Source organism: Triticum dicoccoides, chromosome 2A (genome assembly GCF_002162155.2).
Source record: "Triticum dicoccoides isolate Atlit2015 ecotype Zavitan chromosome 2A, WEW_v2.0, whole genome shotgun sequence".
Lineage (NCBI taxonomy): Eukaryota > Viridiplantae > Streptophyta > Magnoliopsida > Poales > Poaceae > Triticum > Triticum dicoccoides.
Genome location: NC_041382.1, coordinates 19,763,643 through 19,777,199, shown reverse-complemented (window position 1 = coordinate 19,777,199; position 13,557 = coordinate 19,763,643). Strand labels below are relative to the sequence as shown.

Below are 13,557 nucleotides of genomic sequence, written 5' to 3'. Positions count from 1 at the left end.
ATGAGTTAGTCTTTCGGGTTCCGATCCTCCTTGAGTTCGCCTGCCTTTACAGAACCGACAGAGCTCTAGTGTAAATTCCCTTCCTCTATGGCACGGTGAGGTTAGGGTTCCTCGCGTGTGCGACGGCGAGATACGATGTCAGATACTTCAGATCGATTCAAGGGTTCAACGACGATGACAACGGCCCCAGGGCGCTACTCCTTAGGGGTAGTGCACGAAGACTTGCCGATTGTCATTGACAATGTCATGCTGACTCCAACAGGGGAGTGGCAATAGTGGCGTGCCGGCGGCTTGTTCTGACGATGGTAGTGGTTGTTCGGTGATCCAGAGGCATCGATGCAATTTTAATTATATTTTGGGTGCTTTATACTTCTTGTGAACTTTTTTGATAAATTTGAATGTTTTCTTCTGCAAAAGGTGCTCATGTATTTCTGATCTTTTTTGCGGTAATTTCAGTGGTTCTTTAACGAAATAGGCTCTCGCCTGTTTTATAGATAAATCACGGATACGTCTCTAACGTGTCTATAGTTTTTGATTGTTAAATGCTATTATATTATCACTTTATATGCTTTCTATGTCATTTTATATTATTTTTATACGTCTCTAACATCTCTCACCCCATTTTACATGCCTTTTATGCCAGTTGTAATTAGCAGTAGGTTAGTTCTTTGAGTCGGACATGTGTAACCCGAGACTATTATATATATATATATAGTCACCATGGGTAGCCAAATAGACTAGACATAAGTTATAGGCTAAGACAAAAATCACAAGAGGGATAGTCCAGGCATCCGTGACAGGGATGGCCGGACCCGCTGTGGCGGTCGGAGCACTGTCTCGTGGCCTTGGAGGCTAATCGTAGATTGTATCATGTGATTTGGTACATGGGGAGGTGTGCCTGTAGTCATGCTGCGAAGATGTAGCCATGTTGGTGAGTCTCGTTAACAAATCTAGGTGTCATTGCTCGTGCTTGTGTGATTGTTTGTCCTGGACGGATCGACGATGTCCTCGCAAGGTATGGTCAGTAGATTGAAAGAAACTTGTATCTAGTGTTTTTTTTTACTTTCAGTTTCAGAAATATTACCACCACAACCGAAATCACAGAAACACTGGAGTTTTAGTGTTTTTAGTTTGCATTTTGCCGAGAGGGCTGAAACATTCACCTGAAATTCAACAAAATATTTGGAAACTTTAAAAATATCTGAATTCCTGTGTATTGCTAAAATTGATAAAATATTGTCATTTCGGTGTCCACTAAAATTACTTGAATTCATCGTCGTTTCACTTAAAGTGAAAACCAACTATACTTCAACTAGTGGTATGGTTCCACTGGCTCTTCCGAATAGATATTGGTCCCCTAAAAAATAAACAATAGATGTTGCTGTAGCAAGGTGTCATGAATACACAATGAATCAGTCTTGAAATAAACATCTTGAGGATACAAGACACGTAGGAGACTTGAGCCAAGCATCAATTTATTTCTTCTGCCATCATCCTGTCATGAGATCGCACCTTAAAGACTTAGTACAAAGACACGCATATGTACGTATCATAAGAGGGATCATGTATATCTATTGGACAGTGATGGCTATCTTCATGCCATTCTCACAGTGTAAAGGAGTTTTCACATAACATATGAAGAAGAATCTGCCACTGCTGGTGACCTTAATGTGGTCATTGCCGGAGCGGTAGGTCGGCGATGGGCGAGAGACCGTGCATGCGTTGTAGTCTTCTTCTGAGACCTGCACCACGTTGTGTGCAATTGCCTTGTACTTGAACACTGCATGCATTAGTATTAGTTACAAACACAAGATTACATATCAGAATTAAAAATAGCTAATCACTTGATTTAGAGTTCTCACCAAGCACATCGCCGACCTTGATTGGCTTGTCGTCCCCCCAATTGGAGATGCTGAAGAACCATCCGTTCTGGCGACCGACGATCCATTCCTTGCTGTGGACGACGGTGGTCGCGCAAAAAATAGCCAGAAGCAGCACCAGAAGGGTGGGTACCATGGTTCCTCGTGCCATCAATGGTGTTTCCCTCGACTTGTTCTCGTTACCGCAGATCACAAGAACAACAAAATGAAACAGTAGTCGATTCCTCAATTGATTGCTTGTATTCGGTGAAGGACGTCTCCTTATCATATATACAGGCCTCATCGGCTAGTAGTATTTTATGAGTATTGTTCCTAATGAGGTAATTCTTAATGTTCTCAAATAAATAGTGATGATAATATTCCTTCAAATGAGACGAATCTGATGTGCAATATTAATTTGTAGACTATCAAATCCTATCAATGCAAATGGATGAGGATGCATTTTATTTCCTTCTTGAAGATAGAGTGAATTTTTTTTACATGTGTTAATTGTATGTCAAATATTTATGTATACTAGTAGTATTTAATGATATATTTATAGTAACCCAAAATTTGGAATGCAGAAATATCTTTAGTACACAGAGGTTGCTAAGGTCGACATTTAAAACGTGCTAACAAAGGATGGTCGGAAACCATGAGTTGCAATTGTGTACCCAAATCAGTTGACATTGACATAAAGATTCTAATAAATGGAGTTTGAATAACGTGTCGGGTTCATATAAGAATTTTATACTAGGGTAGTTTGGAATGTTGGGAATAAAAATATAGATTAACTTTATTTTAAATTATTATATGATTTTTCCCTCCTTGAATGGTGAAATATGCCACATAGTTTTACCGTCAACCAGTTGAGCACTTGTAAGGAACAAAATACAGATTCACTCAAGAAAGATCAATCAACATTTATACCATCTCATCATGTAGCAGTGCTAACGAAGAATAATTGCTTTATACTCCCACCGTCCGGAAATACTTGTCATCAAAATGAATAAAACGGGATGTATCTAGATGTATTTTAGTTCTAGATACACCCTTTTTTGTCCATTTTGATGACAAGTTTTTTCGGACGGAGGGAGTAGATCCTTATCTGAGTTATGGTTCTAAGATGCATGTGCAAGTGCGAACTAAGTGTAGCTCAGATGATCAGGTTTCTTGTGATGAAACCAACCCACCAAGCTTCAAGTCTACTGTTCGTATTTTTCTGAATTTATTTCAAACTTTCCGATGATATTCATTCAGTGGTAGAGGACATTCTAGTCAACTATGGGATGTCTATGATGAGTTCTTCAAACTTAACATGTTGTGCCGACTCACTATCTCGAGATGGAGTGCTCATAGGATAGGGCTCCCGAAATAAATTTATATGGACTACTTGGACCATTGCGTACATGGGCTGAAAGCATGAAGTCTATAATGGGCTTGTCCATTCTTACTATAAACAACTGCAGATCCAGAATCTCCGCTCACTCCACTCACGAGCAATGAGCAGCGAACTGCCGCCGGCGGCGGCGACTGCGCCAGCGAAACCTCCGTTGATCCCCGCTGCCGCCGCCACCACCACCACCACCCTCGCCACCGCTGGCGACGGAACCACAACCATATCCTCGCTCGGCCAAGACCAGCTCCTCGAGATCTTCCTCCGGCTGCCGAACCTGCCGGCCCTCGTCCGCGCCGCGCTCACCTGCCGCTCGTGGCTCGGCGCCGTCCGCTCCTCCCGGCGCTTCCGCCGCCTCTTCCGCGCCCTCCACCCGGCGCCCCTCCTCGGGATCTTTCTCGAGGTCGACAACACCACCGCCCCCTCCTTCGCCCCCCTGCGCCGCTCAGATCCGGACGTCTCCGCCGCCCTCCACCGCGGCGACTTCTTCCTCACCTCCCTCCCGCCGGACGACGGCGCGCGCACGTGCTGGACCGTCACGGACTGCCGCGACGGCTACATCCTCATGTGGAACTCGCTCTGGGCCGTGGCCGCGGTGAATCCCATGACCTGGGCTGCGGACATCATCTCGCTGCCCGACGATGTCGCGGTCGGGAGCCTCACCGGCTTCGTTTTCCTTGGCTTCCATCTGCTGTGTCCCGAGGGGAGCTCCAGGTCGTTCGGCGTGGTCTGCGTCGGCGCCGACGTGTCTAGGGTTCGCGCCGCCGTCTTCTCGTCGGCGACGAGGGATTGGGTCGTCCACCCGTGGGTGGAAATCGGCGGTGAGTACGGCCTAAATTACGGTGCTGGGGCGCTGGTGAATGGCTCTGTTTACTGCCCTTTCTATGAGGACAGACGTGTGATTAGGATAAACACAGCCACCATGGATGTCTCCTCTCTGGATCTGCCCTCATTACCCTCATGGATAATTGATTACGGGCAGGTCGATTTCATCGTTGGGGACACTAAGGATGGAGAGCTCTGCATGCTATATGCATCTGATGATTTTCACCTCCATGTTTGGATCCGTGGTGTGGACGGTGATGGAATTGGGGTTTGGGTGCAGCAGCTCATACCCTCTTTGAGCGCACAGATTGAGCGGACGACCGGGGAATCGGAGGGCAAACTCAGAGTTGTGCAAGCTAGGTCTGGATGTGTGTACTTGTACATGACATGCATAACCCCTGCTGGCAGACAACGCAGCTGGTTATTCTACCATTCATTGGGGACCACGGAGGTTGAGTTACTGATCCATGGGACATTTCATGACCGTGCCTATCCGTATATTATGGCCTGGCCTCCGTGTTTGATTGGTGATGATGAGGGCACTGGGCATGAAGTTGAAGGTTCTCACTGAAATCTGCAGCTGTTCGTCGTATGCGGAAATGAATGTAAAGTTGTCGGTATGAATTTACAATTATTAGTTACTTTGTTGATGCAAAATAAGTATCTAGTTGGCATTGAAATCTGGAAGATAGTGCCTTTGTATATTAAGTAACGGTTATGCTCATACAAACCTTTAGGTGCTTTAAGACTATTGCTACAAATCTGGAGATAATGAATCTTGTTGTAGATTGGATTTTCATCTGTTGTAACTTTCTATGGAATACTGCTATGGTATCTTTGCTTCTAAGTCCCATTGCTTAATTTGTGTCTACCGTTTGTGTTCTTTATTTACAGAGAGAAAAACACAGGACTGCTAGTTCTGGGAAGTAATCATAATAAACTCTGAATGAAATGAACTTTCGGACATGCATATGTGATTCTAACAAGGATCCCGTCATAAACTTGTTCTTTTCGCTGTAAAATCTCTTTGTCTTTTAGGTTGCAAATTTTATTTTATTTCAACCTTTGTTGTTCTTTGTTGCGTGCACAGCTAATAATATAAATCAGCTTTTAAGTGCTTAATTATTTTTTAGTATGTTCCCGACCTAACTTTAGTGGTGATATAGTTACTTGCTACTCCCTCTGTAAGGAAATATAGTTGTATTCCAGTTCACAATGTTAGGCAGTTGGTCCCTTGCTTGACTGGACATCGACGAGTTTAGAAAAATAGTTATTTGCCTTAATTCTGCATCTGGTGTAGCTCGGCGGTACTGTCTTGCTCTTACCTGCAATTTACGTCCAGTTCTTAAAATGGTCGTATAAGAGATCACATTGTTGCAAGAAAACTGAATTTGAAAATGTCAAGTGTCAACTATGTTCCAGTTTCTTCAGAGTATAAATCACCTTATTGCAAGAAATTTGTTGCGTTTTTCAATTGGTTGTTTAGAAGAGTAGAATCGCACAAGTTGCATCCTAAAGCATTGCACCAAAAGGGTAGGATTTGCACAAGATTAACATGTCGCTTTGGTGTAGACTAACACACTGCTTTTGTGACAGCAACAGCAGCAGCAGCAGCAGCATGGGAGATTTACGTGTAAGCTGCAAGGTTGTCGTGCTCGGTGTCGAACGCATTCATGTTGACTGATCATGGAAAGTTGGGAATCAAATCATGCATTTGATTTGATTGGTTTGTATGAAGAATGTATTGCCAGATTGTCTCAGGTAGTGAGTGGTCAATGCTTAGATGATATAGTGAGCCTGCTGCTTTGCCAAATATCATGAATCGTGTAATCTACTGTCGTTTCAGAACATTCGGTTATATAGCAAGTTCAAGCTTCAGTATGTTGTTTTCAAATAGAACATTTTTTGGCAAAGATTTCAGAATGGTACACAGACGGGTTCAGGGGAATAGTGATTTCACTTGCAGAGATGTGAATTTGAGGGAATTCTCACCTATGAATCTGTGATATTCAGATACGTCGAACTTATTGGCGCGATACAGGAGTTTAATGAGTTTTATGGAGGTTTGCATATTTTTTATTTCCATCTGCTGCATACTTTGTGTGGAACACTGCTATGTTGCATTGGCAGCTATGGCTCATTGAATCTTTGAACATTCATGTGTGCTTTTAACAAGAATCTTTGAACATGCATGTGTGCTTTTTAACAAGAATCCCTTCACACATATTATTGTTTTACTAGCAAGATCTGCTAACTTGAGGCAACAACTTCCTTGTGACTTCTTATACTTGTATTTCTGGTGGCTTTTGTTGTGACTAGTTCTAATTTTCATTTCAGCAGTTGATTGACGCATTGGTGGAATAGATATCAAGCTATCTTGGAAGTTATAGCAAAAATTGAGTTAAATGGAATTCTAAACATGTATCCGTGCTTCTAACAGGAATTCTAAATATACCATTTACTAGCAAGAATTGTGAATTGTCATCTTTGTATTGCAGAAGCTCTTGAATTCTTTAGCATGAGTTTCTTCAAGTTTGGTTGTTCCTGCTGCACATGCCCAGCTAATATCATGATTTAGCTTGTACCGAGTGCTTGACTAGTAAAATTCAAATATCATGATTTAGCTTGTACCAAGTGCTCTTGCCGAGGCTTATTGGTGACTTGTCATACTCCCTCCAGTCCGAATTAATTATTGACGCTAAGTCGGTACAACTTTGTACTAAAGTTATACCAAGTCAGCGTCAATTAATTTGGATCGGATGTGGTACTTGTATTTGGTGGCTTTTCATATTTTTTTTCCCGCATCTATATGTATATGTAGATATGTTTAGGGATGAAATCCATGCCATGTGTTGTGACAGATATGTATTTACAAGAATTGTTTTATTTCCCCCTCAAGTAGGTAGTTTTGAGGTGCTATACTGTTTGTACTGCTTTGCTGACCAGCATGTGATGTATCTATGTAACCTATCACCCTTTTAACACTGCAGCTAGGATTAATTGTTTGTTTCATTTCTGTTGAAATACAACAGTGGGAAAGGGCCATATTATCCCATTTTAAGTTGCGAGATCAGTTCTTGGATGCCCCTTCTCGGCGGCATCCACCTGTAATGGAATGATGATACTGAACCTGCTAGTTTTTTGAGAGACACTTATGAAATGATCGAAACTGCAATGGAATGATACTGAACCTGCTAGTTGCCGTTGGTGGCTCTCTGAAGAACAGGTACGCTGGATTCTCTCGATCAATCTCGTGCACATCAACGCTTTATGGTATCAGTCTTTTTATTGAATTCGATCCTCAACTTGCGGTCAGTTTTTATTTTGAGTAATCTGCGTCAGGCCAGGATGTGTTTTTTTTAGGATCCTGCTTCAGGTCAGGTCGTTGAGATGGGAGAGCGCGCGAGTAAATATATTGGGCCAGCCCATTTAGCGATAGCATGTACCACAATGTTCCTGTTTTTAATTCTAAAAAAAACAATGTTGCTGTTTTTTTCTCTAACGTCCCAGTTCAATTTTTTTCATTACTGCCTTTTCTGTTTTATCTTATTATTTATTCTCACATTTGTATTTCCAAAAAATGTTCACAAAATTTTGAAAATATTCATGTTTCAAAAAAGGTTCCCAAAGTTTTGAAAAAAGATTCACATCAATGAAACATATTCACAAATTTTACGAAATGTTTAAATAAACTAGAAAACCATTTTTAAGTAAATTTTCAGATTTTTTATTAAATGGTCATAAAAGTTCTAAGAAATTTCATGTTTTGCAAAAGAAAAGTTCAAACACATCTTAAAAAATGTTCCCGAATTTTACGAAATGGTTTAGAAAAATTCTTACAATTTTAATGAATGTTCATTTTCTAAAAAAAATGAACTCGAACTATTTTAAAAGTTCACTTCCATTAAATGGTCATAAAATGTTCCCAAATTTTACGAAATGATTGAAGGAACCAGGTGAAAACAAAAAATCGATAAAAAAACAACCAACGAAAAAAAAATGAGGCGTTAACCAACTCGACTGAGTCGGTACAGTACTTTGAGCGCTTGGTAAGGCTCAAGTTCCAACTTGCCAACTTTATCGATGACGTTTATTGGTGAGCTCTCTATTATGCATGTTGAAACAGAAAAGTGTGTTCTTTATTATTTGATCTACTTGCATGTCAAATAGGTATTGATCTTACCAGTGCCGATCGAGAATCTTGTGAGAATATTTTCGGCGATGAGTCTAGTGGAATTGAAGTTGAGAAATAGTATGGGTGATGATCTCTTGGACCATTGCCCAATGAGATTTATTGAGTGAGATGTATTCTCGAGAGTAAATGAGAAGACATAGTTAGACCTTTTTATGGCAATGCGAAAGCGCAGAGTCGCATAGTGTTGTCGTTTCTACATGGTGTTGGGGTCGGGTAGGAGAGTATTAGGTCGTTTCTACATGGTGTTGGGGTCGGGTAGGAGAGTATTAGAGAGATACAACGGTCATAACCGGTGGCTTATTAGAGGCACTCAACGCGGTTGTTGCTCAACATTGGGCGATTTTAAATAATTAGATTTCATGGTTAGACGTCTGAGATGGTGATTCAGATATGCAATTTTGGTGCTTTTACAGGGGCATTTGCACGGGTGGATTTGGTTCTATAGGACCGGGCGACTGACCCCAATGGTTTTTGCAAGTCCTCCAATAAATGAACACTAAGCATAGTTCATTTGTTAACATAGAGCCCAATGTAATAGCCATACAATTTATTTTCCAGCTTTCCTGCCTCGGCTATTTGAATTTGAATTTTTCAAATATGAAATATATTTCCTAAATGATAACTTTTTTATTGCAAACACCTAAACTATAATATTGTGAGACTTCCTTGCGTTTTCTTAATAAAGACACCCAAAGTGCATCTTAAATGTATTTCAAAACAAATAATAACCTGATGCCGTGCTAGACGCCAGCGCGCACTCACCAACCCTGGAATTTTCTACGGGTATGGACAGCTGCACCCACCCACACACAAACCCAACTCGACCACTCCCACACGCAGCCTGCCGTTGCTTCCCTCCCTCTCCTCGCGCCAATTGTCTTGACCGATCCCGATCCCAACAACCCCACGCCACGACCCCGACAACTCGCTCGCCGCCGCGCTTGAACCTCTCCCTGCACATGCCCACGCTGCCACGGCCAGCGCCTTATGCACAGCCGTAGCCGCCATAGAGCACCATCCGTCTCTCTTCCTGGTCTGGCAGCCTGGCTACCTCGCTGCTGCGTCGCGTGCGCGCTTCGTCGTCGATGAAGTCGGCCACCTCCCTCCTCCTCGGCGCCGCGCTCGCCACTGCCTGCTTCCTCCTCTACACGTCCGTGGGCCGCGACCTCGGCGCGAGGACGCCGCCGGCGCCACGGTGGGCGCCGGAGAAGGCGGGAGGCGGGGTCGCTCGGCCCAAGCAAGAGGTCGTCGTGAAAGAGGAGATGGTGATTAAGGGCGTGGTTGCCAGCAACGACGGCGGCGGCAGAGATGGTTCATCGTCGGAGCAGAAAAGGCAGCATCAGCAGCGGCAGATCGTGATGCGTGCGAACAAGCAACAGGTTCGTCTTTGCTTTAGCTATATCACACAATTATATCAATAAAGTGTTACGTAATTAGGAAACATAAACTTTTTTATCTCTGGTTTATATTCTGCATAGCTTGTTTTGTGCTTGGTCAGAGTGAACTTTGACTAATCAAGTGTCATTCCGTGCTTTGCGCTAAGAAACTTAATTAGCACACCCATTTGGCCATTTCTTAGTAATTAGATAACCCACACCTAGCATTAGGAGAGCATCTTACCAAACACATGGCTCTGGCTGCTTCTAGACAGGGAGTGCAACTTTTTCACGTAAGACAGATGAATTATTTTCGCTTTACTTATCTCCGGTTCTCCTAATTGCCACTTGCCGATGTTGACGGTCCGTCTAGTGCCACTAGCATCATGTTACCAAAAAGAATCAACCCTTTCGTTCTTCCCACTTGTATACATAAATGGAGCACTCTTAATCCCACTTGCGGATCTAGAACTGATATCACACCGCACCCTTAATTTTTTTTACAATTTTTCTGATTTGTACTTCAAAAAGAGAGACATATATAGCACTATGGGTGTCCCGGTTTTTCAATGTGAAATACTTTGTTGATTGGGTGGAGATGGCTTGGACGGTCCGAGGTGCGACAAAGAAATCGCTAAACCAAATCTAAAAGGTTATTAATCGCGTCGGAGCATCATAAGGTGATCACGAAAGTCTAGTCCATGCTAGCAATCGCACATGCCCAAGTAGGGGAACACAAGCCTGGTTTATATAAGGCACATGGGTCCATGTGGAGGTGACACGTCACCTTTTGACTTGGTTTCTGTTACAACTTGAACTGCTTTGGCAATTGTGTCACGCCCGGATGGAATTTGGAGACCTGGTTGGGACCGTTGGAGACCTAATTCATTGTTGAATGCAGAAGTTATCATTGTTTGAACTCAAGACTATGATAGTAGTCTAAACTAGAATACAGTACATAGATCCTAAAAAAAAGAATACAGTACATAGAAGACTTCATCGCTACCTCTTACCTTTGAAGCGACGTGAGAGAACTTCTTGTACAACATCGACATATGTCCCCCATTGCTTAGCCATCATGTCTTGATCAAATGTAGCCCAAGTAGTGGCAGGTGTGGTTGTATCCATGGTAGTAATGTCCTCGTAAGAGTATTTGTTGAAAATGCAAAGAAAAGTATTCCTAAAACTAGAATCTTTTTTAATACAAAAGTAGTTAGCACCTCCTTCACCAATGTTTTAAGAGTTATTATTGTTCTACCGGTGACAAAATTCTGGCTTTGACAAGAATGTGAAGCACCACGTGAAAGGTACCCAAAAAACAAGATGCCAATAGAAACAGACAGATCAAACAATCATAATAATTCACATGACCAACTAGCATGTTGTATCAGTCTAAACAAAGACGCTATGAATACCTGGTTTAGTTAATTAGTCAAACTGGACATTTCCCTTGTGTGTTGTTGCGGAGATAAATGAGTACATCGAATACATGGGAATGAGTTTCGGATTTTTTAGAGCAGCTCTTATAATTGAACACAAATGCATCGACGTGTGTGCACTATGATTTCATTTTAGCAAATGCATCTATCATTGTTAATAAATTGGATATTTAAAATTAAGAATAGAAAATAGTATCTTTGTTGTGTGGAGCTGAAATATTTGTGTAGAAGAAATTTTGTTCAGGTGTGCGTGTAATTTTGAATAGCAGTCGGGTTTATATATGTATAAGATATATTGATAGTTCACCACAAAAAGCAGTTTGTTTCTTGGTTGCCAAAACTATAGGAGAGGTTATATTATGCTTGAAGTTGAGTTGATGATGATTTAACTTTGAACATGTGTTGTTTCTTTTTTGTGTAATCTCAACATCATTATATCGAAAAAAACTATGTAATTATCTATCAGCTCTAAATGATTTCACTGAAACAGCAGGACAAGCCCCAAGATCTCGCCGACGTGCTCCGACGAGCCGCAAACGCAGACCGTACCGTGCTGATGACGGCGCTCAACGAGGCATGGGCGGCACCGGGGTCGTTCCTGGACCTGTTCCTGGAGAGCTTCAAGCACGGCGAGAACACGGCGTACCTGGTGAAGCACCTGCTCATAGTGGCCATGGACAAGAAAGCCTTCGACCGGTGCAACGCCGTGCACCCCTTCTGCTACTGGTTCAGGGTGGAGGGCATGGACTTCGCGGCGGAGCAGAAGTACATGAAGGGGGACTACCTGGAGATGATGTGGAAGCGGAACCGGTTCCAGCAGACCATCCTGGAGCTAGGCTACACCTTCCTCTTCACCGACGTCGACATCCTGTGGTTCAGGGACCCGTTCCCGCGCATACCGCCGGCGGCGCAGGTGGTGATGTCGTCCGACTTCTTCGTGGGCGACCCGGACTCGCCGGGGAACTACCCGAACGGCGGCCTCCTCTACGTCCGGTCCTGCGCCGGCAGCATCGGGTTCTACGAGCACTGGCAGGCGTCGCGGGTGCGGTTCCCGGGGATGCACGAGCAGTACGTGTTCGACAAGATCGTCAAGGAGGGCGTGCCCGGCCGCCTCGGCACCAAGGTGCAGTTCCTCGACACCGGCCGCTTCGGCGGGTTCTGCCAGCACGGCAAGGACCTGGGCAAGATCGTCACCATGCACGCCAACTGCTGCGTGGGTCTGGAGAACAAGCTGTTCGATCTCAAGAACGTGCTGGAGGACTGGAAGATCTATAAGAAGCGCGTCGCCGCCGGGAACACGGAGCACTTCTCGTGGAGGGTGCCCGGGAGGTGCATACACTGATGGATTAGTGGTTGCAAAACACTCAAATTGCAAACTGTGCTCTCTTGTTGTTTTTCTGTAGGCTGTAAAGTTTCAAAGTTTTTTGAAAGATAGAGAGAACTGAGATCGTGTCAAGGCTTTGGGTTTGGTTTCTGTTTTTAGGGAAACACAATTGTGCTTTTTTTTTAAGAAGGAGAATTGTGCTTATCACCCCACTCGCAAAAAAGCATTGCTTCCTCACAAAAATCTTTCAGAACTTAGGGAAAACTAAAAAACCGCAAAGCCGAAAAAAACATTTGTAAAAAAAATTCTAAATCTGTGGGTGCGCCCAATGCTTGACACGTGGCGGAGCCTGAGCAGACCACTTGGCACGCTCTCGGGGCCCAAAAAGTGACATCTGTGAGAGGCCTCCTAAGGCTGGCTGTAATGGGGAGTATCATATAGTAGTATCATGCATATGATACTACTCCCTCCATCACGGTTTAGAGGGCGTATATCAGAAATCTCTTGGACCAAGGTGTTTCACGATTGGCTCTAGCTTTCTTTGCATGCGACTGAAAAATAGCAGCGTAGTTAATAGCACAGCGCCTAATTGTTTAAAAAATCAATGCGCAGTAACCCTCATGGCAGCAGCCCTCACGCATGCATTGGTGAAGACTGATTCCAGCGGGTATTTTTCCCTTGCATGCAGAACTAGCTTTTACACACACGTCACACCATGCATGCATCAATTACACCCCGATGTGAGCAGCGTATGATTCACACGGTCGCATGCATACAGTACTAGTAGGAGTAATTGCATTGGCGCCTTAAATCTTGTCTATTTTGAAAACGCATGTAAATCTAACTGTGCTTTCTAAACCGTGACAGAGAGAGTAGTGTATGATACTACCTCCCTAATGCATAGTATCATATATTAGTATCATATAGCACTCTATTTATTGCCATGCATGACACAAAGTAGCATAGCATTTATTATGATACAGTATCATGATATGATACTCCATCCTCTTTTTCTTCATTTAATGCTATGACACATCATCGAAATTGCCTAGTTGGTATGCATGATACTAGCTAGGATACTACCATTACGACCAGCCTAAAGGGTACCCATTAACTAGTTGCTCCGCAAAACTGATTAAATAA

General features: G+C 43.2%; 3 protein-coding genes across 6 annotated transcripts; 2 read left to right on the top strand and 1 right to left on the bottom strand.

Annotated features, from left to right (window-relative positions):
- Positions 1-1,458: 1,458 nt before the first annotated feature.
- Positions 1,459-2,099, bottom strand: LOC119358694 (basic blue protein-like). The gene is made up of 2 exons (XM_037625135.1): positions 1,863-2,099; positions 1,459-1,780 (listed from the first exon to the last, which is right to left on the bottom strand). Exons 1-2 carry the CDS (start codon positions 2,029-2,031, stop codon positions 1,572-1,574), a joined length of 378 nt encoding a protein of 125 aa, XP_037481032.1. The 5' UTR covers positions 2,032-2,099; the 3' UTR covers positions 1,459-1,571.
- A 1,240-nt stretch (positions 2,100-3,339) lies between these two features.
- On the top strand, positions 3,340-5,961 carry LOC119352856. Of its 4 annotated transcripts, none has more exons than XM_037619451.1 (2): positions 3,340-4,685; positions 5,683-5,961. In XM_037619451.1, the coding sequence occupies exon 1, from the start codon at positions 3,362-3,364 to the stop codon at positions 4,649-4,651; it is 1,290 nt and encodes a 429-aa protein (XP_037475348.1). In that variant the 5' UTR covers positions 3,340-3,361; the 3' UTR covers positions 4,652-4,685; positions 5,683-5,961. The 4 variants fall into 4 exon arrangements, with proteins under 4 accessions (XP_037475348.1, XP_037475347.1, XP_037475346.1 ...); XM_037619450.1 differs by having other exon boundaries at positions 5,677-5,961; XM_037619449.1 differs by having other exon boundaries at positions 3,340-4,697.
- A 3,131-nt stretch (positions 5,962-9,092) lies between these two features.
- Positions 9,093-12,621, top strand: LOC119352855 (uncharacterized protein At4g15970-like). The gene is made up of 2 exons (XM_037619446.1): positions 9,093-9,654; positions 11,581-12,621. The coding sequence occupies exons 1-2, from the start codon at positions 9,361-9,363 to the stop codon at positions 12,430-12,432; spliced, it is 1,146 nt and encodes a 381-aa protein (XP_037475343.1). The 5' UTR covers positions 9,093-9,360; the 3' UTR covers positions 12,433-12,621.
- Positions 12,622-13,557: the final 936 nt, after the last annotated feature.